Source organism: Lithobates pipiens, unplaced genomic scaffold (assembly GCF_037356315.1).
Source record: "Lithobates pipiens isolate NorthernLeopardFrog02 unplaced genomic scaffold, aLitPip1_a1.2 Scaffold_30, whole genome shotgun sequence".
NCBI lineage: Eukaryota > Metazoa > Chordata > Amphibia > Anura > Ranidae > Lithobates > Lithobates pipiens.
This window is the reverse complement of record NW_027507791.1, coordinates 86,832,494-86,857,191: the sequence shown is the minus strand read 5'-3', so window position 1 is coordinate 86,857,191 and position 24,698 is coordinate 86,832,494. Positions and strand designations below refer to the sequence as shown.

The following is a 24,698-nucleotide window of genomic DNA, read 5'->3' as shown; positions in this document are numbered from 1 at the left end:
TAGGGTTATAGGGGTAGATAGCACCTGATTGCCCTTCTCCAGCTGTATCGAGGGGGGTAGTGAACTAGTTGCTGCCTAACTCTATATACAGCTTAAAAAGAGTTGCTGAGGAGAATGGGCCAGGTGAGTAGGACCTTTAGATGAGGGACAGAAGAAAATAGCCATTTTAGGGGGGACTGTTAAGGAATCCAATGTACATAATGATAATCAGAAAATGTCTATTTGCTTATGTGTATACATGTTCCTATGCTCCTTACTTATTATGTAGTATACAGATTGACGCTTAAAGATGGCGGGTACCCCCCACATCCCCCGCGTTAGAAGAATGCATTCTGAGATAAGAAAACCAGCTTCAACCAAACTTCAAGCATCAAGTTTCTTCATTTCTCTTGTATTGTAACCAATGAGATGTACCAATTAGACTGACATAGCAATGACGTATATTTCTGTATAAATGTTAACACCGCCCACCAATAAATCAGTATTTAGAAGTAGCCTGAGCTGAACATATCTCAGAGAGTGTTTACTTCTAATGTGCATGCACATTTATACTTTTTTAATTAGAAATAGCAGCAGATAACCAAGAACTAATTTATAGTTCTTATCCATTTCAATATATATATAGTACAAAAAGGGTGAAATATGGGATGTGCTTAATCAGTACAGACTAAACAGATTAAATGTTTCTGAACAAGCTTGAAAAGTCACTAACCCATTAGTAAGTTGTGATAGGTCCCGACACAAATTGGCAGCACTAAGACCTTCTTCACCATCACCCAAGGACAAAGTTGGTACAGTGCCTGTGGAAAGACATATCGGAGAGGTTTACAAATCTGACGCACCATTGTAGGATATCTTATTTATTATTTTCTAAAAATATAATTTATATCTGAGAACACAAGCTCTTTGAGTGGATGAGGACCATGCTAAAAATGCATTAAATAACTCCAACAATTCAGTTTCAGGAATAATTTAAAAAAACAGTTCTATACCTAGGATGCTCCACCTACAGTAACTCACAAAAGTGAGTACATCCCTCAATATTTTTTGTAAATATTTTATTCGTTCTCATGTGACAACACTGTAACAAAGTGTAATTTCTTCAATGTGAAGTAGGGAGTGTACAGCTTGTATAACAGTGTAAATTTGCTGCCCCCTCAAACATCCACCAGCTTTGTGATGTCGTCATGGAGGAGTGGAAGAGGACTCCAGTGACAACCTGTGAAGCTCTGGTGAACTCCATGCCCTAGAGGGTGAAGGCAGTGCTGGAAAGTAATGGTGACCACACAAAATATTGACATTTTGGGCCCAATTTGGACATTTTCATGTACTCACTTTTGTTGCCAGCGGTTTAGACATTAATGGCTGTGTGTTATTTTGAGGGGACAGCAAATGTACTGTTTAACAAGCTGTACACTCACTAATTTATATTGTAGCAAAGTGTCCCTTCTACAGTGTTGTCACATGAAAATATATAATAAAATATTTACAAAAATGTGAGTGCACCACTTTTGTGATCTACTGTATATACACAAGATTCTCCCAATACTTTAGACTAGGAAGCCTTCTGATAAACAATTTATGATGTGTTAAGTCCAGCTTCACATCCACCCCTTAACAAGCAGAACAAAATGTATTCATATTTTCACATCCTCTTTAATGCAACACATACTTTAGATGAAGTGCCGATTAAAAGAACACTCCAGTCTCATTTGAAAACAAGGCAATGCTTCAGAACAAAGGAGCTTATAGCCAAATGCAACTGATACGGCACTGCGTTACTTTAACTGATAATTGTTCAGTCATACCATGCTGTACCCAAATAAAACAGCTTTCCTTTGGTGGTATTTGATCATGTGTGCATTTATTTTTTGCGCTATAAAACAAAAAAAGTGAGAGAAACATTTTTGTGTAATCATTCATATTCTCTGAAAAAGGCAGGGGTGTCTCCCTGTAGCAGTAAAACTGCTATAGGGCAGTCCCTTAAGTGGTTAAATTGGCCAATTTAACCTTTAAGAGCAAAGGCAGACAATGTACAGTTCAAAAGGTTTCTCCTGGGGTTATGCCCTCTACTACATAATGTTGCTAGAAAGTACAGCTTACACATAATCAAAAATAACAAACGAGCACACTGAGCAAGAAAAAAAATTACACAAGTAACAAAGAAATCCCCCTTAATGTGATTCAAGCAAGAAAATCAATGCTGCCACATGAAACCATAACATATATAAATCACATATCCACATTAGTTTATAATCTAGATACAAGGTGGCGTTGTGTAACGTAAAGTGTCCCTAATCTCACATCATGAAAACCATCAAATGGTGTATTACATGCTGTTCATACGTAGTCATTATGGGATTCATTTTCTGTATTTTGCCCAAAACCTGGTTGATTCTGCTGCTCTCTATCTTCATCTTCTGTTCATGGACCCAATTCAGCTATGGATTTTGCAGCTGTAGTGGCAACTCTGCACATGCTCAGTTTTCTGTGAGTTTCTATTCTGAACATTTCCTCCCCATCGCATTGTAGCAGCCCTTGTGACTGCAAAGTCACACATGTGGGCATATACATAGTGGTAAATGACAGCCCACTCCCTCCCTCTTCCTCCTCCATGCCCACTAACAGCTAAACATAATGGGGGTGGGATATTACATGTAGATTAATGGTTGCTTCATCTCCCTCTTATTCTAAGACACTGGCTGGAGGGGCATATGACAGCCTGTGACTGGCATAAAACTGCCCACACTACATTATTTCCACGAAATAATAAAGAGTTGATTTCAAACATATATTTGTATGACAAATTAAAACCTTTTATTGATTTATTTTTCCCTGTATTCCAAACGCTGTGTTTTTTTTTTTTTGACCGGCAGCAGAGGACTAGATGATGATGCTCCTCCTGCTTATGGTTTTCCCTGCAGATAGGCTGGGAAAAAGCTGGGCCATGTGACAGCTGTATAAAGCCTAGGGGGAAAAAAAAACAAAAAAAAAAAAAAAGGTACTTGGATGGGATATTTTTAAATGAAACAGTGTGTGTTTATTATCACTTTAAGTCAAATATAATTTCAGTGTTTAAAATGAAACAAGTGCCTATATGTTTCATGTTTAGCACTGAATTTACGTTGATGACTTAAAGTGATAATAAACACACACTGTTTGATTTACATTGTCCCTTCTAGCAAACAAATTTAGTGTTAAACATGAAAAAGTATATATATTCCTTATTAAAAATAAATTACAAACCTAAGAAATATAGGCACTGGTTGCATGTTGAACACTGAAATTATGTTTATGACTTAAAGTGACATTAAAAAGGTTTGGTTTTTATTTAAAACCAAACATGTCATGCCTGCTCTGTGCAGTGGTTTTGCATAGAGCTGTCCCAATCCTCCTCTTCCCGAGTCCCCTGCTGGTGCTCCAGGCCCCTCCCTCCTGCCTAGTGCTCCCATAGAAAGCAACTTGCTATGGGGGCACCCGAGCAGGCTTGGTCCTGGAGTGGTGCTCTGTGTGCCTATTTACGCACGGAGCACAGCTCAGCCGCCCCAACTTTTCCCTTGAGGAGCGAGAGACCTGGGAGAGCCGAGGCTCTTGTGCTGGATCAAGATGGGGCACAGGTAAGTTTGGGGGGGGGGGGGGGGTGGAGCCACTGCTGCACACAAGGTTTTTCACCTTGAAAAAAAAAAAACCTTGATCCATTACAATCATTTTAAGTTACACAGCACTACCGCGTATCTAGATTATGAATTTATGTGGCTATGCGATTCACACAGCTTACACATAGCAAAGCCCTGAGAGGTTGCATTGTATGAGGAAACAGGTTTTTTTTTTACCAGCTCAACCTTCATTAAAACTTTTTTACACTTTATTTTACAAGAAGAAATGAAACTATAAACAAAAATAACATACCGTATATACTCGAGTATAAGCCGAGATTTTCAGCCTCTTTTTTGAGGCTGAAAGTGCCCCCCTCGGCTTATACTCGAGTCATCGCTGTCTGCCCGCTCGATCAGCGTGTCGAGCAGACAGACAGCGGCCATTCTGATTCAAAAGCCGCGCCTCCGGCTCCCCCTTCGCCTGTGATAGGCGGAACACTGAATTTCCCAGCAGCCTGTGTTCCACCTATCACGGACTTCGTATCATCCTCGTACTACGGACGAGGATGATACGACGTCTGTGATAGGCGGAACACAGGCTGCTGGGAAATTCAGTGTTCCGCCTATCACAGGCGAAGGCGGCGGCGCAGCTTTTGAATTTTACAATGGCCGCCGACGAACGAAGAGGGCACGGGACGGAGGCAAGGCACAGGACGGCACGGCACGGGACGGGACGGGACGGGACCGGAGGCAAGGCACGGCGGCGAGGCACGGCGGCGAGGCACGGCGGCGAGGCACGGAGGCAAGGAGGCTCGGCACGGGACGGAGGCTCGGGACAAAGGCTCAGGACACAGGTAGGCTGGACACACACACACACACACACACACACACACACACACACACACACACACACACACACACACGGATACACACACACACACAGGGATGGATGGATGGATGGAGACACACACACACAGGGATGGACGGACACACAGGGATGGACGGACACACAGGGATGGACGGACACACAGGGATGGACGGACACACACACAGGGATGGACAGGCATGTCTTACCCTCGGCTTATACACGAGTCAATAAGTTTGCCAGTTTTTTTGGGGGTAAATTGGGGGCCTCGGCTTATATTCGGGTCGGCCTATACTCGAGTATATACGGTACACAAAAATATAAAAAAGTATATACTTTTAAAAGGCTTTTGGACCGTTTTGTGGTTTCATTTATTTTACCTGCAGCAGATGTGAAAATGATTTGCAGGATGTGGGTCATAGTAATAAGATGGAAGAGGTAGAGATGGTTGTAAGCAGAAACCAGGGGTGAAGGATAAAGGTTCACACCTTCCTCCCAGTATAAAGATGGGAAGGCCAAAACTGACCCCACCTAAGATGGAGAGAAATTAAATAAAATACATCACATGAGCTGAAGAAAAAAAAAGAATCTTTATACACACAAACTATAACCCCACTGAAAACTATCAAAAATTTTACAATCCGTCTGATTCTGGTTCATTTACAATTTGACCTTAGGGAAATTTATTTAAATAAATCATATTCAGACTATTCAAACAGTGGGTCTCCTCTTCTCCCCCTGTAATTTCAACTTGGCTTTGAAAGATGAGAAACACTGACCTATACTGATCAGGGCTACATGCAAAAGTTAAAAAAAAAATATGTTCTGCCCGTGACATTATATAAAAGGATAATGCCACCTGAAAGCCTCCCGAGTCCCCTCTTGTCGACTCTCTCCCCACATTGGGCGCCGACTCCTTCTGTAGCATGTCCCACTCTGTTCACAGCAATATTAAACCCAGGACTGCATGCCAAACAGATCAATCACATCCTTTAGTAATGAGGAAGGCTTCATCTACAGTCCCCACATATTAACCACACGTAGATAACTTACAGGGACCGTGGCTGAAGCCTGCTTCCTTACTAAAGGACATGACTAATCTGTTTGGAGTGCGGTCTCAAATTTATTATGGTTATGGTCTGCCTGGTTGGAAAGTTAACAGTTTGATGGGACCTAGCCCCCTTTCCCCTGCAGCTATTGTGATCCGATTAGGACGAAATGGGAATTGGCCATCTCCTGGAAGCCAGAATCTGACTCTGGAAGCCCCCTTTAAGAAGGGGTTCCCAGATCCCGCTGCCCCCACCTATGTGGAAGTGTATTGGGTACATCGTATTATCGTGCTGAACAAAAAAAAAAAAAAAAAAAAAAACAAACATGCAAGAGCTGTTTTTTGACAAGTTATTTATCATCTTCAGTATTATCAGCAGTTACCCGCTAAAAGAAAAAAAGCTCTTTCTGTAGCCCGACTTCCTCCGTTGTGTTGTCGCCCGCTGTCTGGCATCTCTTACCAGATACCCATTCATATAGGGGGGACCTGGATCTGGGGGCCCTCCCTTCTTAAAGGTGGGCTGCCAGATTTCGATAAGCCCCCCCCCCACCCATAGACCCTGACAAACACCAGCCAGGGCTGTTGGGAAGAGGCCGTTCATCCCCATCAACATAGGGACAAGGTGCTTTGGGGGAGAGACCCCCAAAAAACCCACCCCCTCTGTTGAGGGCATGCAGCCTGGTATGGTTCAGGAGGGGGGCACTCGTTCATCCCCTCCGTTTCCCGACCTGCCGGGTTGCATGCTTAGATAAAGGTTTGGTATGGATTTTGGAGGGGGGACCCCACGCCCAAAGGGTCTTTTATGGACTTGGGGGGACCCCACACCATTTTGTTTTGTTAAGGATGCAGTGGCTGGCTTTCCGGGCCCCTGCTTAGCAACCAGCTATATAGTGCGTTTATCCACAGGACACTTACATCCCCCTTCCTGCCCAGGCCATTTTTCAGCTTTCAGCGCTGTCACACTTTGAATGAAAATTGCGTGGTCATGCTACACTATACCCAGATTGAAATTTATTGCACACAAACACAATATAATACCCAATATTCTAGTAAAATAAAAAAAAATTGATGTAGTGCGATACATTTGTGCCAAACACACAAACTGTCAATAGGTGACGGTTTAAAAGCCTTTTCAAGTTATCTGTTTAGAGTTTATTGTTAATTAGGGCCCTGCACTCATATCACTTTCACATGAAAGCCCAATGACGACCTAAACTTTTTATACTGGGATTATAGCTGCAGCCATTATCCTGGTTTAATTTTTCCCTAGGATGCATGGGTGTGTCCTAGGATGGCAAGTAGTTAAAGAAATTTTAGGCCTGAAAATTACATGAAACCTCCAAACAAAATATATTTTCTGAAAGCAGACACCTTAGAGAAAAAAAATTGTGGTAGTTACAATTTATGTCACACATTATTAGTGCAACAAGTCATGAAAAGTAAAATTTCAGTAAAATATGCACTAAAGGTCATTTAAGGGCACAAAAATGTGGTATAGTAACCAATTTTTTTTTGGTAAAATATAAAAGATGAGGTTGCGCCGAGTAAATAGATACCAAACATGTCCAGCCTTAAAACTATGTGTGCCGTGAAACTGCAACCAACTGCAGTACACTATATTTTCCATAGGTCATCAATTTAGAGTCAACTGTAAATAGTGGCCCTAGAATTATTGCTCTCACTCCGGCACATGTGGCGATGTGCAACACATGTAGTGCAATCGATTCTTGTCTGTAAGCTCCCCTGATACATGCATTTACATTCGTACATACTCATAATGCTTTGGGTGGCCTTTAGGCGCTAGGGTGGAACTTAAATTTTTTTTTAGAGTTTTAAAAATGTAGCGAAAGGTTATCTTGATCTTTAATGAGACATCAGGGGTCTAAAAGACCTGTCCTCCAAAAAATAAAAAAAATAAATGATATAGTGCAGATTGCACTGCGTTCGTTTTATGGGGACCCAGAAGTGACATTTTACACGTTGCCCTCGGGTCAGTCACAGGAAGAGGAGATTAGTGAACAGATGTTGAGTATTCTCCCTCCCCTCTACACAGCGGCACCCACCATCCTGTCCTGGGTCCACCAATGGCCACATGGAGCCCTTAGAAACATGAGGATGTACCATACATGGGGGAGGGCAGCACCTGCAAGGAGTGAGTGTGTGTATGTGTATAAAATCACCAGTTACCACAGACATACGTTGGTGGCAATAAAAAGAGTTAAATGGAAAAATAACTGAAACCTGCCCAAAAGTGACTCTGGGGTGGAAAGCAAGAGCTTATTACATAGTTAGTAAAGTTGAATAAAGACACCTGTCCGTCCAGTTCAACCTGAGTGTCTACAATTGTTCCTATCCCTGTACATTGCTCACTCACATTGGTCCCTACCCTCAAAGAGCCCACAATCCAAGGTCCCCATTCATATACTAGGGCCAATTTTAGGAAGAAGCCAATTAACCTACCTGCATGTCTTTGGAGTGTGGGAGGAAACCGGAGTACCCAGAGGAAACCTACGTAGGCACAGGGAGAACATGCAAACTCCAGGCAGGTAGTGTCGGGGTTGGGATTCGAACCAGCGACCCTTCTTACTGCTAGGTGAGTGCTAACCACTACACCACTGTGCTGCCCAGCTTATATTTTAAAGCAATAGCTGTTATAAAGTTGAACTAAGTTTTTGATAGTTGAGGGTTCTTTGTTAAGTTGAATACATGAATGTAAAAATGAACTGCTTGAACTGGATCAAAAGAACCATAACAGTTTGTTGCACTGGATCCCAAAAACAACAGGGTTGATTTACTAAAACAAGATAATGCAAAATCTGGTGCAGCTGCACGTTAGCCAATCAGCCTCCAGCTTCAGCTTGTTCAATTAAACTTTGACAAAAAAAAAATCTGGCAGCCGATTGGTTTCTATGCAGAACTACAATAGATTTTGCACTCTTCCAGGTTTTAAATCACACCAATATGTTGCCAAAATAGACTTAATTTTTTTTCAAATATTTTTTATGCTACATATTTCATCTAGAAACAAATATCAGGCACTGGCATGTTATCAACGGTGCATATTTCTTTGGATGCTTTATTGCGGTTTCTGTTTTGCCTGATGTTATGTTTTATTAGTGGTGGTTTAGGCATAAGAAGCACATAGGGACTGCAAAATAATGCAATAAAAGAGGCACTTACTAAGATATGGAACGCATCTACAGACAGTAAGGATGGAGTTCCCTCAAGCTTTGAATTTGGCAGGAACACTGTTAGTACAGGTGAAAAAGTAGTTAGAAACATATAATTTTAAAATTGAGGACCCCAACAGTTGTTACGCAAATACAAATATAGTAAATTATGTCTGCAGGACTTGTGGCTATAAGACTTTGGCCAGGCACTATGGTTGTACAATCTCCTTTATATTTATGAAAACCATGTATTAGGAAGGAAAACCTAAACAATTATTGTAATTGGTATCAAAATCAGGCAGGCCCTTACACTACATGTAGATAAGGGAAAGCCAGCAGCTCGATCTTCTACAAGGAATTTATTAATCCAGGTATGGTACAAAATACAGGGCTTAAGTGTTTCAGCCCTGTATTATTTTGTACCACACCCAGATTAATACATTTATTGAAAAAGATCGAGCTGCCAGCTTTCCTTTATCTACAGGTTTGCTCGAGTGCTAGGACAACACTACAAGCCAGTGCACCGACCACTCACCATCTCAGGCAATTACTACAGGTGTTTTCTACTATATTTAGGCCCTTGCACTGCATAGTTAATGGCATAGCTAAAAAGTAAGTTCATAGTTGGGGAATACCCTGCCACTTACAAATTCAAGAAATGTATACTGGTAATAAATGCTTGCCCAAAAAGATCAGTAAAATTACACAACAAAAAGAGCACAGAGGACTAGGGCTTTATAAAATGAAAATGTATTAAGGCAAAGCATCAAAAACATACAGACAATGGCTAAATACGTTGAAAAAAGCAAAACCCAAGTGACAGTCGGGTTGAGATGTGGACATAATGCAGATGCCCAAGAATCACTCAGATGCACAGCTAACACATTTCGAGGTACAAACACTCTTCCACAGAGCATCCTAGTTTAGTTTTGGGGAAGTGGGCTTGACCTTCAAAATGCATCAGTGATCCGATTCCTAGGTCTCTGCAAAATATCCATATATCAACCTATCACCTGGGTTTTGCTTTTCGCAACACCTTTAGCCAATGGCTGTTTGGAAGTAAGTTTTTTAATAAACTTTCATTTGGTAATGCACTAGGCCACTGTACCCCACTACATCCAAAATAAATAAAAAATATATAATAAACACACCCTGAAGAGTAAAACTATATAATTTTATTAGCTATATATAGCAACTTACAAAATAGTAATCTGAAATCCCCTAGTCCCTTATAAAATAAAACAAGGGAAGTCGCAAAGATAGTAAATGACTTCCACTGGCTTTATATCCTCCCCCCCAAAAAAAACAAAACATTTAAACCAGACCATTCATATAATCCATCCTATCCACTATGGAGATGGAAAATACGCAGTGAATTCCTCCCTCCCTTTGATAAAGAGCACTCCCCAAAACACCCGTTATTAACCCCAGCTACCTTAAGGAAGGACTGAACTGTGAATTTTCCTGTAAGGAGCAGTGTAATACTGTTATACAGAGTTATTTACACTGCTCAGTAAAAGTTGGCCGAAATGGCTAGCATTTTGTTAGCATAAAAAATAGGATTTTTTGTACTCACCGTAAAATCCTTTTCTCTGTAATTCACCGACCGACACAGCTCCTCTCTTAGCAATTGGGTTGTTATGCCCCATTACTAGGAGATACTAGGCATTAGTTGTAACACAACACTCAGAACTCTTAGTTCTGCCCATTGGACGGTCCCTTGGGCTACAACCCTCCAGTCTGCCTGACAGACCTCATACTGCTCGTGGAAGTACTAATGCAAGATAAAAAGGAAGGGCGGGTGTTGTGTCGATCGGTGAATTACAGAAAAAAGGATTTTACGGCGAGTACAAAAAATCCTATTTTCTCTTATATTAACCGACCGACACAGCTCCTCTCTTATCCATCGGGACGTCCCCAAGCAGTGCCAAACGAGGGGTGGGAAAACAGCATAGAAACTTCATCCACCGTGGCAAGTGGGAACTAGTGAAACTTTACCCACAAAAAACAACCGTGGGTGGAAAAAACCACCACAAAAACAAGGGTACCCTCAACAGGAGTGACTACCCATAACCGCACCAAAAACTGTGGAATGTAATGCAACAGCGCATTAACTTAACGGTGCTGTATTTTGACCGAAAAAACAGGAAGAAAAAAATATATTGCATATCAATTGCAACTATACAGCCGCCTGCAAAACTTTGCGGCCAAAACAGGCATCAGCCGATGCACTGACGTCTACCTTGTAGAACTTGGTAAACGTGTGGACACACGACCAGGTCGCTGCTTTACACACCTGAGTGACAGACGCTTGGTGTCGGAAGTCCCAAGACGTTCCAATTGCCCTTGTGGAGTGGGCAGTGACCGGAAAGGGGGGCACCTGCCCCTTCAAGGCGTAGGCTTGTACTACAATCTGTCTGATCCACCTAGAAATGGTGGCCAACGAGACGGCCATGCCTTTCTTTGGACCAGCCACTGAAACAAACAGCGAGTCTGACTTCCGAAAGGGAGCCGTGGCAGACAAATACACCTTCAGAGCTCGAACCACGTCCAGAGCGTGAAGGGCCACCTCCTTAGGGTGCTTCGGTTTAGGACACAGAGATGGTAATACAATGTCCTCATTGATATGAAAAGCCGAGACCACTTTCGGTAGAAAAGACAGTTGCGGACGCAACACCACCTTATCCTTGTGGATAGCCAGGTAAGGCGACTTGCAGGACAAGGCCGCCAGTTCCGAAACCCTCCGGGCCGATGTGATGGCCACTAGAAAGACCACTTTCTGGGAAAGAGTCAACAGGGGAATTTCCCTGATATTTTCCAACGGCGGTTTTTGAAACGCCGAGAACACTAGGTTCAAATCCCAAGGGGGCAATGGTGGACGCACCGGAGGGACTACATGTCGCACCCCCTGAACGTAGGTAATCACCAAGGAGTGAGACTCCAGGGGTCGCTGAAAAAAAAAAAAAAAAAAAGAGAAGGACAGCCAAGGTTGAAATTTGCCCCTTAATGGTGCTTAACGCCAATTTCTGGTCTACTCCTTTCTGAAGAAACAGCAGTATCCTGGATATAGAAAGGATGGCATCCGCGCTCCTTTTCTCCTCACACAGAGATGTAGGCCTTCCAGGTACGATGCTATATCTTCTGAGAAGAAGATTTCCGTGCCCTCAACATAGTTGGAATCACAGAGTCCGACAGACCCCGGTTCCTCAACACCTGGCTCTCAATAGCCATACCGTTAAAGCCAGCAATGGTAAAGCAGGGTGGAGAATCGGACCTCGAGACAGAAGGTCCTCTCGCAACGGCAGTCACCAGGGAGCATCTGCCACCAGTATCACTGGGATCCCCTCGGCTTCCACTCTGCGAAGCAGGCGTGGTAACAGTTTAAGTGGAGGAAAGGCGTAGATCAGCTGGTACTGATCCCATGGAGCCACCAGCGCATCTGATGCATCTGCCCACAGATCCCTTGTCCTGGACACGAATCTTGGCACCTTCCGATTGAGACGGGAGGCCAGAAGATCCACGTCTGGTGTGCCCCACTTCAGGCACAGTAACCTGAATATCTCCAGCATCTGTCGACTCAGATAGTCCGCCTGCCAGTTCTCCACTCTCGACATGTAAATGGCCGACAGGGCAGGTACGTGTTGCTCTGCCTACCGAAATATCTCCCGTGCAGCGGCTGAGCTTCTTGTCCCCCCCCCCCCCTTGGTGATTGACGTATGCCACAGCCATGGCGTTGTCTAACTGGATCCTGATCGGATGCCCTTGCAGTCTCATCGACCGTGTGGAGAGGCACAGCCTGATCGCTCTCAATTCAAGCAGATTGATCGGCAACTTTGATTCTTCCGTCGACCAGAGACCCTCAGCAGACTGAACCCCCATTACTCCTCCCCAGACGGATAGACTGGCGTCCGTTGTGATCACTGTCCACTTCAGAGGAAGGAACGATTTCCCGGACTGAATACCCGGGGACCTTGACCACCAGATCAGTGAGTCTCTGACTGGCCCACCTGGATATGTTGACTGAGATTAGTCCCATTTTGTCAAAATCTCCTTCTGCAGGACTGTGGAACTGGGCATAAGGTATTGCCTCCAAGGAGGCCACCATGAGTTCCAGTACTCGCATGCAAAAGCGCAGCGACGACCACTTGCAGTTCATCAGCAGTTTTACTGCGGCTCTGAGAGTCTGCAGTTTGTCTGCAGGGAGAAACACTCTCGCTTCCCAGCAGCAAGGCTAGGTACTCCATATGCTGGGTCGGTATAATCGACTTCTTTAGGTTCAACAGCCACCCAAATTCTTGCAGGGTCTGCATGGCGATCGCCACATCCTCCTAATTATGAGGCAAATGAAGCCCTCAGGAGGAGATCGTTTAGGTATCCCACGATCGCGAACCCACGCTGCCGTAGCAACACCAAAACCAGAGCCAATACCTTGGTAAAGACTCAGGGGACTGATGCCAGACCAAAAGGAAGAGCGACAAACTGGTAGTGGGCTTCCCCGACTGCAAACCAATAAATTTTTGATGCCAAAAGGCATATGGGTATGTGCAGGTACACATCCTGGATGTCCAAGGACGCCAGGGAGTCCCCTTGATGGAGTGCAGCGACTACTGAGCGAACGGATTCCATTCTGAACCTCAGCACTTTTACAAAGTGATTGAGGGCTTTTAAGTCCAAGATCGGACGTACCCTTCCTTCTTGGGAACCACAAACAGATTTGAGTAGAATCCGAGGAAGTGTTCCGATTCCGGAACCGGTACAACCACCCCTCAATTCAGCAGGTCCCTTACTGCCCCCAAGAGGGCCTCCCGGCGAGCCAGGGATACGGGTGCTAGAGGGGAAGAGTCTGTTTGGCGGTCAAGAGAGAAACTATCTTGTAGCCTGTGGAAATGAGATCGCAGACCCATTGGTCGGATAACCAAGAGGACCACCGGGCTGCAAACTCCCAAAAGCGACCCCCCACCCGAGACATGGAGGCTCCAAAGAGCCAGGTCACCAAGGAAGGGAAGATAAGCCAGGGCTTTTTTGGATGGCTGGTCAGCAGACCAGCATTTTAGCCAAATCAGGCGCCTCAGCACCACAGCTGACACTGAAGCCCTGGATAACAGAGGGAGAGTATCCAGGGCCGCATCACAGACAAACTTAAGGCCTTGCACTAGTTTGTCTGCTAGTTCCATGCAGACAGGAGAAGCCTGTTGCTCCCCCAATTCGTGGTGCAAAACTTTTGCCCACTCAGTCAGTGTCTGCGACACAAGTGCGGATGCCAGTACTGGTCACACGGCTGACCGAACAACCGTAAACAACGAACGAGCCACTGCCTCAGCCTTCCTTGACTGCAGGAGTCCCCTCAACTGGGATTATGGTTACTTTATTTAACCTGGATACTGGGAGGTCCATGACTGGAGGAGCCCACCATTTTTTGAGAAGGCCCTCCTCAAAAGGGTAACGCACCACCGCCATGTGGGGACCGAAAAGGTCTGTTGCGGGTGACCCCATTCCTTGTAAATTAACTTGTCAAAATAAGTCAGATACGGGAACACCATAAGTGAACATGCTGGCTTGCGGGACCCAAAAGGGATAGGTACATCAGCAGAGGTATCTGCTGGCTCCTGAATCTTCAGGGTATCATGCACAGCTGTGATAAGAGCTGTGATAAGTGCTCCAACAAGCGCTTTGTTGAGCCCGGTCAGGGACTCATCCTCACTGTCCGCACGGTCCTGGTCAGCGTCGTCTGACAAGACAGAGCAGGGGTCACCAGCCTCAGCAGGACCCGAGTCTGCATCAGAGCTCTCCCCAGAGGACGGGGGGGTGGGCTGCTTTAGTGAACCGTTCTTCCCACGCACCGCCTCCATCTTGAAAACGAACGAATTGAGGACCGCAGTCAGGGTGTCCATTTGCACTGCGCAGTCTGCAGGTGACCCGGTTGCAATTGCCTGGATTTCAGGGGAAAACACCAGTTCCTGAAGCCATACTGACCCTACCTTGTCTGCCACCCGAAGGGGACTTAGGACAATGACAGTCCCACCCTCCCTGCTGTCACTGGCTGAGGGGCTCTTTCCCGCTGGACTCATCACCCAGTGGAGTTCTGCGCTGTTCCACAAGCAATGCCTGTAGTCTCTGTGGGCTCCCAGGTGCAGAGGAAACAAAAGCTGTGTCGGTGGCAGCAGCTGTAATTAGCGCCAAACCGCTCTGAAATGTGCTCAGGCTTCAATAAAATGGCCGCCCAGCATCCAGTACAAAGACATAAAACACAGGAAAAATGGCTGTGAAAGCACATGAGTACATGCTGCTGCACACTGAAAAACGTGTTCAGGCTTCCAGAAAATGGATGCCAGTGACCTGAATAGGAGATCACTAGGAAAATGGCCACTGAAGCCCAGGAAGGCATGCTGCCCTCACCCACACCTAAAATGGCCATCAGCAGCTCCATGGAGGTACAGAAAGAAAAACTATGGCAATGAACACAGCACCATCAGCAAAACCTCACAGGCACCTTCCAGTGGCATGAAGCACAGGACCCAGGACACCACTAGGCAGTAACAGTCCCCCAACCCAGGTGAGAACCCTCCAGAGAGCCCCTGTATAGGCACACACACACTCCCCTTAGCAGCCACATGCAGCATCCCCCCGGGGGGGGGGGGGAATTGGGACAGGGGAGAGAAGAGAAGGAGGTGAGGGACCCCCGAATCGACCTCCCAGGCAATGCCCAGCTGCTCAGCCCCACCAAGGCAGGGAGAGCTGTACTTACCAGTCCTGAAGAGCTGGGAGACATTCTATTACAGACCCACTCACTGATCAGTACAGGGTGGCTGCTGGCCTCGGCACACTGACACAGACATGAGTAGCCCGGTCATATGTGCCCCGGAGCATAAAAGCTCACCGACCACCTCTGGAGCTGAGGTTTCGTCGTGGCCCAAACAGCACGGAGCTCTAGTCTGCACACGCTCGAAGGCCGGACTGGGGAGACTACAAGGATAAGGGTATCCAGCCTGCCCCCCAGCCGGCTATTGATAGTAAATCACAGGATCATTTATCTTGTGCAAAAAGCCAAGCTTCTGCAGAAAAAAAAAAAAAAAAAGCATGGACTGATGGGCCCGCAGGGTTCCTAGGTCCTTCTCCTTCACTAGGCAAAATAAAAACTGAGGTCTGTCTGGCAGACTGGAGGGTTGTAGCCTGAGGGACCACCCCCTGGGCGGAACTAAAAGTTCTGAGTGTTGTGTTACAACTAATGCCTAGTATCTCCTAGTAATAGGGCATAACAACCCAATGCTAAGAGAGGAGCTGTGTCGGTCGGTGAATATAAGAGAAATATCAATTTGTGCAGTTCAAACTTTAATCAAACATCATGGCACCAATGACTAGTAATAGTTTCATACTGAAGTTCCTTTTTATAATGCTTCTCAAGTATGATTTAATAAATTAAAACGTAAGGCCATTTAAACCTGAAAATGGCTTGTCATATAGAACTATTATTTTTTTCTACTTTTTTCACTGTGTTTAAAAGGAAAGGCATAAAACTGCAAACAAAATATACACATTACCTGCCAGTAACTGCACAAGATGGTTCTGTATTGTGGGCTGGTGACATGTAACTCTTTGTGCCTCTGCAAACTTTACTAAAGCTTTAAGACCAGCATGCTAGGAGAGAAGGACACCCATATAATTACATAAAGACAACATAATAAAACTACCATTAAGCATTCAATATAAAAGAAAGCAGCCTTTTCTAAACAAAAATAGGATGTTTGTACTCACCATAAAATCTCTCTCTGAAGTTCATTGACAAACACAGCTCCTTTAAATCGTGACCTTAGGGACGTCCCCAAGCAGTGTCAAAAAACGAGGGGTGGAAACAGCAAGAAATAACTATACCCACAATAAGAGGAACTCCTCAAACAGAGGAGTCAGCACCTTAAATGGCCGCCAACAAAACCTGTGGCCAACGTATGCGTCTAAAGATGCGTTCACAACAAACTCTTAACCTAATGAAAGTGTGAATTGAAACTTACACAGGCACCTGCAAAACCTTGCGGCCAAAGCAAGCATGTGAAGATACGAAAGTGAATTTGAATTCACTTTCGCATGTGAATTTAGTGAAAGTGTGAACGGATGACCAAGTCGCCACCTTACACACCTGGGAAACAGAGGCTTGATATCGGAAAGCATAGGAGGTTCCAATTGCCCTGATGGAATGAGCCGTGACAGGAAAGGGGGGCACCCGCTCCTTTAAGGCATAAGTCTGAACCACGATTTGTCTGACCTACCGGGAGATAGCGGTCGACCAGACCGCCAGACTTTTTTTCGGCCTCCACTCTGCGCAGCAGACGTAGTAGGACCTTTTAGTGGGGGGGGGGGGGGGGGGAGGCATAAACCAGCCGATAATGCCCCCATGGAGCCACCAATGCGTCTGACGCGTCCAGCCAGGGTTCTCTTGTCCTGGACACAAACCTCTGCACCTTCTGATTGAGCCGAGAGGCCAAGAGATCCACATCTGGTGTGCCCCACTGTAGGCAAATGAGCCGGAATACATCAGGATGCAACGACCATTCCCCGTGGTCCAGCATCGGATTACTTAGGCAGTCCGCCTGCCAGTTTTCTACGCCCAGAAAGTATACGGCTGACAGGGCCGGCATGTGCTGCTCTGCCCACTGTAGGATGTGAGCGACCTCCCGTGCTGCAGCCAAACTCTTTGTTCCTCCTTGATGGTTGACATACGCCACCGCCATGGCGTTGTCCGACTGGATCCTGACCCGATGCCCCTGCAGTCTATTTGACCAGGCACCACCTGATCGCTCGAAGCTCAAGCACATTGATCGGCAGGCGGGATCCTTCCCGCGTCCAGCAGTCCTGGGCAGACTGTACGCCCAAAACTCCCCCAACCGGTCAGGCTGGCATCTGTTGTGATCACCATCCAATGGAGAGAAAGGAATGATCTCCCAGACCGAAGGGCAGGAGACTTCAGCCACCAGAGCAAGGAATCCCTGACTAACTGGCTCACCTGAATTTGGTACTCCAGGCGTTGAATCGGCACCAACACCGACTTTTTTAGGTTCAGTACCCAATCAAACTCCCGGAGAGTTTGCATGGTGATCGCTACATCCTCCCTTAATTCTGAAGCAGGAGCTGCTCTCAGGAGGAGGTCATTTAGGTAACCCATGATTGCAATCTCACGTTGCCTTAACAACGCCAGAATTGGGGCCAACACCTTGGCGAAGACCCGGGGTGCCGACGCCAGGCCAAAAGGGAGAGCCACAAATTGGTAGTGCTCTTCGCAGAAAACTCCGATACCTGAGGCGTATAGGTACATGTAAGTATGCGTCCTTGATGTCCAAGGATTCCAGAAAGTTCCCCTAATGGAGTGCAGCGACCACTGAGGTGATTCCATCCTGAACCTTGCCCTTTCACAAAGTTGTTGAGGGCCTTGAGGTGCAGGATTGGAAGGACCCCTTCCTTCTTTGGGACTAAAAAGATTGGAGTAGAAACCCTTAAACCCTTCCAGTGTCGGTACAGGTATTATGAGCCCACACAGTAGCAGATCCTGTACTGCCCCTAGCAGATCCTGTACTGCCCCAAACAGGGCCCCCCGACGAGCTGGAAGCAGATGAAGGTTGGAGGGAAAGAATCGGTTTGGTGGACAAGAAAACAAAAAACAAACAAAAAAAACAAAACTATCTTGTCAAAACTATCTTGTATCCCGATGAAACCAGTTCGCAGACCCATTGGTTGGCCAGTAGGGAGGTCCACTGAACTGCAAACGCCCGAAGGCGACCCCTCCACCCGAGAGTCGGGTGGGGGCAAACCTTCATGCGGCAACATTTTTGCTCGCAGACTTGTTTGGCTTGTGAAAGCAGGGAAGCTTTTGTGCTTCAGCTGGCCCCTTGTCGGACTGGGAACGATTACCTGCCGACCTGGGCAGTCAAAAAAGCAGCTTAATAGCTGAAAAAGAATGAATGAATGACTTGTATAGCGCTACCTATACGAACTGAATCGCCTCAGGGTGCTTTTCTTGCCACCGGTGTCCATCTGCAGCTATTTATGCGGTCTTTTAACCTGTAGAGTCCCGACACACTTACAACATTGACATACACATACACATATTATGGCCAATTTTTTGGACAGGGTCTAATTAACCTACCAGCATGTCTTTGGAGTGTGGGAGGAAACCGGAGTACCCGGAGGAAACCCACGCAGGCACAGGGAGAACATGCAAACTCCAAGCAGATAGTGTCGTGGTCGGGATTTGAACCAGCAACCCTATTGCTGCTAGGTGGAAGTGCTAACCACTACACCACTGTGCTGCCCTGAGCTGAAAAAGAGGACCCTTGCCTACGGTGTGGCTCCTTACCCTTCCTGGACTGTAGGAGCAACGTGCTCTTCTCACCGGTAACATTTTTAATAATGTTATCCAGCGAGGTGCTAAATAGCCTCTCACCTTGGAAGGGCAAATCCGCCAGTGCTTTTTTAGATGCCTGGTCTGCAGACCAGAATTTCAGCCAAATCAGGCACCGTAACACCATTGCTGATACTGATGCTCTAGAGAGTAGGGGGACGGTATCCAGGGCCACATCACAGACATACTTAAGGCCATACACCAACTGGTCTGCCAGTTCTATGCAGACCGGGAAAGTCTGTTGCTTCTTCAATTCACGGTGCAACAAATTTGCCCGTTCAGTAAGCGTCTGCGACACCAATGCCGTGGCCAGCACAGGTCGTAACGCTGACCCCACGACCGTAAACATGGACAGAGCCACTGCCTCTGCCCTCCTGTCGGCATGGTCCTTGAAGACAGGAGTCCCTTCTACCAGAATTGTGATTACTTTATTCAACCTGGATATTGGGGGGGGGGGGGGGGGGGGGGGGTTGGGGGTCGTCAATGACCAGAGGAGACGCCCATTTTTCCAGGAGACTCTCCTCAAAAGGGTAATGCACCGCCATTCTTCTCGGGACTGAAAAGGCCTGTTGCGGGCTTCCCCATTCCTTGTAGATGAACTGATCAAGATAAGCCAAATATGGAAACACCTTAGGCGTGTGGGCCGGTTTGCGGGACCCAAAAGGGACTGCCACCTCTGCAGATGTCCTCCCTGCTGCATCCTGTATCTTCAGGGTATCCCGCACCGCTGTGATAAGTGCTCCTACTAGCAGTTTTTCATGCAATTACCCAGACACAGTCATTCTCCCTGTCCAAACGGTCCTGGTCCTTATCCTCTGACATGTCAGAACAGGGGACGCCTGTCACAGCGGGGCCAGAGTCTGAATCAGAGCCGGGGGAGGGTCGGGGGCATTTTTTTTTAGCCCCCCCTTGCTCCTGCACGCTGCCTCCACCTTGGCAACAAATGACTCTAGGACCGCCGGCAAAGCGTCCATAGGCACTGCATTTTGTGCAGGTGAGCTGGTTGCAATAGCAGGGATGTCTGGGGAAGAAGCACATGCTGACCCTCACTCGCCTGCCACTACTCAGGGACTTAAGGCAAGGTACACAAAATCCCACCCTCCTAGCTGCTCGCAGACTGAGGGGGCCCCCCCGCAGGACTCACCACCCTGACCGAGTACTAAGCTGTGCTGCCACCGTCCGCTCTGCCCTGTGTCAGTCGCAAAGTGCTCAGAGTAAAAACCACGCTGTTCTGGAAGCATACAGTCATCAGCAGGAGAGATAAACCGCGCTGAGGCTACAAGAAAATGGCCTCCAGCTGTTTAAGCAAAGAAATCTGAGAAAATGGCAGCCGAAACTACTAGGAAACGGCCAACAACGATGTACTGACTAAGAATACAGGAAAATGGCCACGGCCTCAGAAAAATGGCCTCTACTCATGGCAAAAGCCTGAACACCTCACCATGGCCAGAAAAACACAGGGAAAGAAAGAGCGGACCATGACAGCGAGCGCAGCCCCCCGCCAAGGCCCAGAGCCCCTCCAGCCAGGAACATGCACCGCACCCCATGCCCCGTCACACAGCGGCCCCGGCATGGGGGGAGGGAATGAGGGACAGGGAGAGTGAGAGACCCCCTAGTCGACCTCCCAGGGAATGCCCAGTTGCTCCATCCTGCAGAGGTAGGTGGAGCCGTACTTACCCCTCCTGTCGGGACTGCTGGACGCATTCCACCACAGACCCATCACCCGAGCAGTACAGGGTGGCTGTCAGATGGGCACGGCACACTGACATGGACAGCAGTAGCCCAGTCATGTGTGTGCCCCAGAGCATATATCTCACCGCCCGCCCCTGAACCAGAATGGGCATGTCGTGGCTGACCCAGCGCATTGCTAGGGTCTGCTCATGCTCTGTGGCCAGGCTGAGGAGACAAAAAAGATCTATATTATCCAGCCTGTCACCCAGACCGACTGTTGATTGTAGATTACAGGATCAAAATTGCAGAAAAAAATACAAAATTCCCAGGAGCAAATGGTCCCCTCAGGGAGCCAAGTCCTTCTACACTAGGCAGAAAAAAAACTGAGCTGCAGGATGCAGAGTGAGGGGTTATAGCCAGTGGGACTGCCCCCTGGGTGGTACTGTGCAGCTTTGCTGGTTTTACATGTTCTGCCGAGTCCTCTCCTGAAAGTGGCGATATAAGGTCAAGATTTAAAGGAGCTGTGTCCGTCAATGAACAAAAGAGAAATGTATACGAGCCAAAACCTACTAGCTAGGGTCATCTTTGGTGTAGGTATAGTTCCGAGCTCCATCAAAACAGTTTGCGTCTAAAATTCACCTCCTGGATTGGGGCTAAAATATTACAGCTCAATTCCAGGTGTGTTTTTGCATAGTTACCTTGTTCCAACTTGGAACAAGATAACCATGCATATGCCATGCCTACCGAGAAATCACTGTAGCAGGCTTTGTTAGTACAGTGATTGCTGCTGGTCTCTGGCTCCCATGTCAAGCTGCTGACTCGCTGGTTAGGGATCACAGGACGATGCCTGCTCAGCATGGGCGCCACTCAGAGAACATTTTGGATTTTTCTCAATGGAGTGGTGATGTCATGATCTACACCTTGTCCAATTAAAGGATGTGACCTCACTAATCAGCAGTGCAGCTGCTCGCCACAGAACACAAAAGTTATGTCTGCCAGCTTCTACAGGAAAGGCCAGAAATGGCACATACTTACACTTACATGAATACTTACATTGGTCCAAGATACAGCACTGCACCCTTACAAACATAGCCATGCTAAGAATTCAGCTTTAAAGGTGAAACTTAGTTTTGTCCCTTGTTCAAGTTGTTATAATGATTCCCTTAAAGTGGAAGTAAACTCCCCTATCGTTTTCAGCCAAGGAAGCTGCCATCTTTGCCTCCGTTTAATCTTCAACTGCTATGGTGCTGCACATGTGATTCGTTATGACACCAGCCATTGGATGGTTTGATAGTTTGGCTGAGAGCACAGCCAATGTGCAGTTAGCATTCCCGGCATGTTTTTTTTTTTTTTTTTTAACTGTTCAAATCGATGGGTTTACTTCCACTTTAAGCCCCCATTTACATTGGGCCGATTTAACATTCACTTTGAGATTTGTCAAATAGCGTGCCAAATAGGAGCCTATTGCCGGCCATGGCACTGTCCGAATCAGTGTGAAGCCAACTTATCGGACCCGCAAATTATTTCCTGCACTACTTTTGGTGTTTTTGGGGGGCGATTTCAGCTGAACTTGCATGATTTCAAATCAGCATTCAATGTGAACCAAGTCTAAAAGCTCAACTCTAGAAAGATGGATCTAGGATTTATTTTCAAGTGAGGTAGAGGAGCCCACAAGAGTCTGTTCACATCCATGATTTTTAGCTATGATATGCTTTACGTCCATTACTGTTTGTCTCTATGAAACATGCAGGTTGGTGGTTAACTGCAACAAAAATACAGGACCTTTTCCAGTGCACCACAACCAAAAAAAACAACAAAAATAATCAGTGTGAATATATAGGGGACAGCAAAAAAAAAAAAAAAAAGAACAAACAAACCCAGCATCATGCGCATTAGGTTTGTATAATGGTGTGTATTCCATCTCAAAATCCTCTGTGCTGTGTCTCCTACACAAACACTGGCCTAAGTGGTTGTCTTCTGATGATGTGAAGGCCTGTCCCCTCTTGCCTCCACATGTTAAAAGAATTCCTCTTCCTCCACGCGCATGATACCAATTAGCCAAATGCACACACTTCAGACAGCAATCGATTTCCTGTGCCTTTAGACGTAGTATCAGCATCAACTCCGGCACCTTCAGACCTCAAGATCAGCCCATATTCATGTGCCCGGGCTTCCTCAACACATGCTTTTATTGTACTGTGAAGACACTTACAGTATTGAGAAGCTTTTGTGTGCTTTTTAGCACATACTGTACAATACTGGACACCCCTGTGCACACTTGCTGTAGAGATTTTTTGTGTGCTTTTTAGCACATACTGAACCGGACATCCAGTATGGCTCCAAAAAAAATTCAGCGCAAGCATGGTGGCAAGAAGAAACGAATGGAAAATTAATGAAGGTGACAAAACCGTTCAGAGCAAGCATGTTGTTGAAAAGAAAGTGCAGAGCAGTAATGCAGGTGACAAGAATGTGTTGGTGTTCTCTCTTCATACTGTACTTAAATTAAGTTTGAATAATTGAAGTTTGTGAACCAAGGTATCACTGTATCTGGTCTACAGAACATGGAAATTCAATTAGCTGACCCTAGCTATATAAATATAAACTGCTAAATATTTTTTCTCATCAGCACTATATAGCAGTCTTTAGAAGCTTTAGGAGGAGTTTTCATACTGCACTGAGCTGTCCAATGAGGATGCAGGACTCCTGACCCTTTGCCTGGACAGTGCTGATTGCATGCGATCAGCACAGGGCCACTCTTCCAAGAAAACAAACCTCTCAATACACACCACACTGAGCATGGGCAGCCTGACTCCTAAGGCTCGTTCTTATCCAGGGAGACAGTGCAGGGAGGGGAGGATCTGTGCATACAGGATCAAGCGGCATTTTTTTTTTCACAATGCAGAGGATTATCCCCTTAGGTTCCACACTGAATATAACAAGCATGCTTTACTGCATATACAGACTGATTTTACTGTTGCGGGCTTAGTAACACTTTAAGCATTATCAGGACATTTGCCAAAATTGCAACGCGAACAGTGGAGTTTAAAAAAACAAAAATTTTGATTTTTGTTATAGGGCAGGTCAGGTCCAAACCCATATCTGAGCTGGTCAGAATATCTACAATAACAAAAAAAAAAAAAAAAAAAGTTTCATAGATGTAATAATCCTATAAAAATACACTCTATTTCTATCAGTGACCTTCATTTTTATCAATATCTTCAACAAAGGTGAAACCAGTCTTGCATGCTTATAGGTTTGTCTAAAATAAAAATGTTTTAAATTAACAATCTTCCGAGCGAAGCTATTCCAGGAGAAGAAAAGCATGAATTAGCTCAGCAATACTGAAATCCACTGGGCAAAGCCCATACCTGTTCAGTATAGTAAACATCCCATCCATAGATTATAGTAAATACAGTAGAGGTCATCATATGAAAAAGAAAAAGATTTGCCTTTGTTAACTGATGTAAAAAACAGTCTGTTGAGCCCATCCCCATATACATATAGTAAAACCAATTTCCTCAGAGAAATGGGACTTTGAATGGATCTCAGACAGTAAATATGTATAAAATAATTGGAATTTTATTACATGAATAGACAACTCATGGTGAAAAACACAATACAAAGCATTGGATAAAACCAAAACATATACATGAAAACACAGAATTAAAAGATCACCTATGAACCAAAGCCCAGAAGCTGTCAAGGCGACAGATCTACCAATGCGCTTTGAAAAACACACATGGTTTTTATCTTCTTCAGGGAATAAACCAAGCTTATTATTTTCAAAGTTGTAAGTTGAATCGCCGCTAAGAGCGTTTCACCAACTCAAATGCAATAATTCAGTTAGGAATAAAAGAGTCAGAGGAGGAGAATATCCACCCGTCACAAGCACCCGTAGTTCAAACTGCCACACACCCAAAAAGGGGTGTTTGCCCTAATATGCTGCAAGGAGCAGGGAAGA

General features: G+C 45.7%; 1 protein-coding gene across 4 annotated transcripts in view; it reads right to left on the bottom strand.

Annotated features, from left to right (window-relative positions):
- The window catches only part of UBR1 (ubiquitin protein ligase E3 component n-recognin 1), a 251,758-nt gene that overhangs the window by 40,868 nt on the left and 186,192 nt on the right, over window positions 1-24,698 (bottom strand). For 3 of the 4 annotated variants that reach the window (XM_077464559.1, XM_077464560.1, XM_077464558.1), the window contains exons 37-40: window positions 16,218-16,314; window positions 8,690-8,757; window positions 4,842-4,992; window positions 713-812 (exon numbers count right to left, since the gene is read on the bottom strand). In XM_077464559.1, the coding sequence (XP_077320685.1) occupies window positions 713-812; window positions 4,842-4,992; window positions 8,690-8,757; window positions 16,218-16,314 (416 nt within the window). The remainder of the gene's footprint in view (window positions 1-712; window positions 813-4,841; window positions 4,993-8,689; window positions 8,758-16,217; window positions 16,315-24,698) is intronic. The other variant, XM_077464561.1, reaches the window with a different exon arrangement.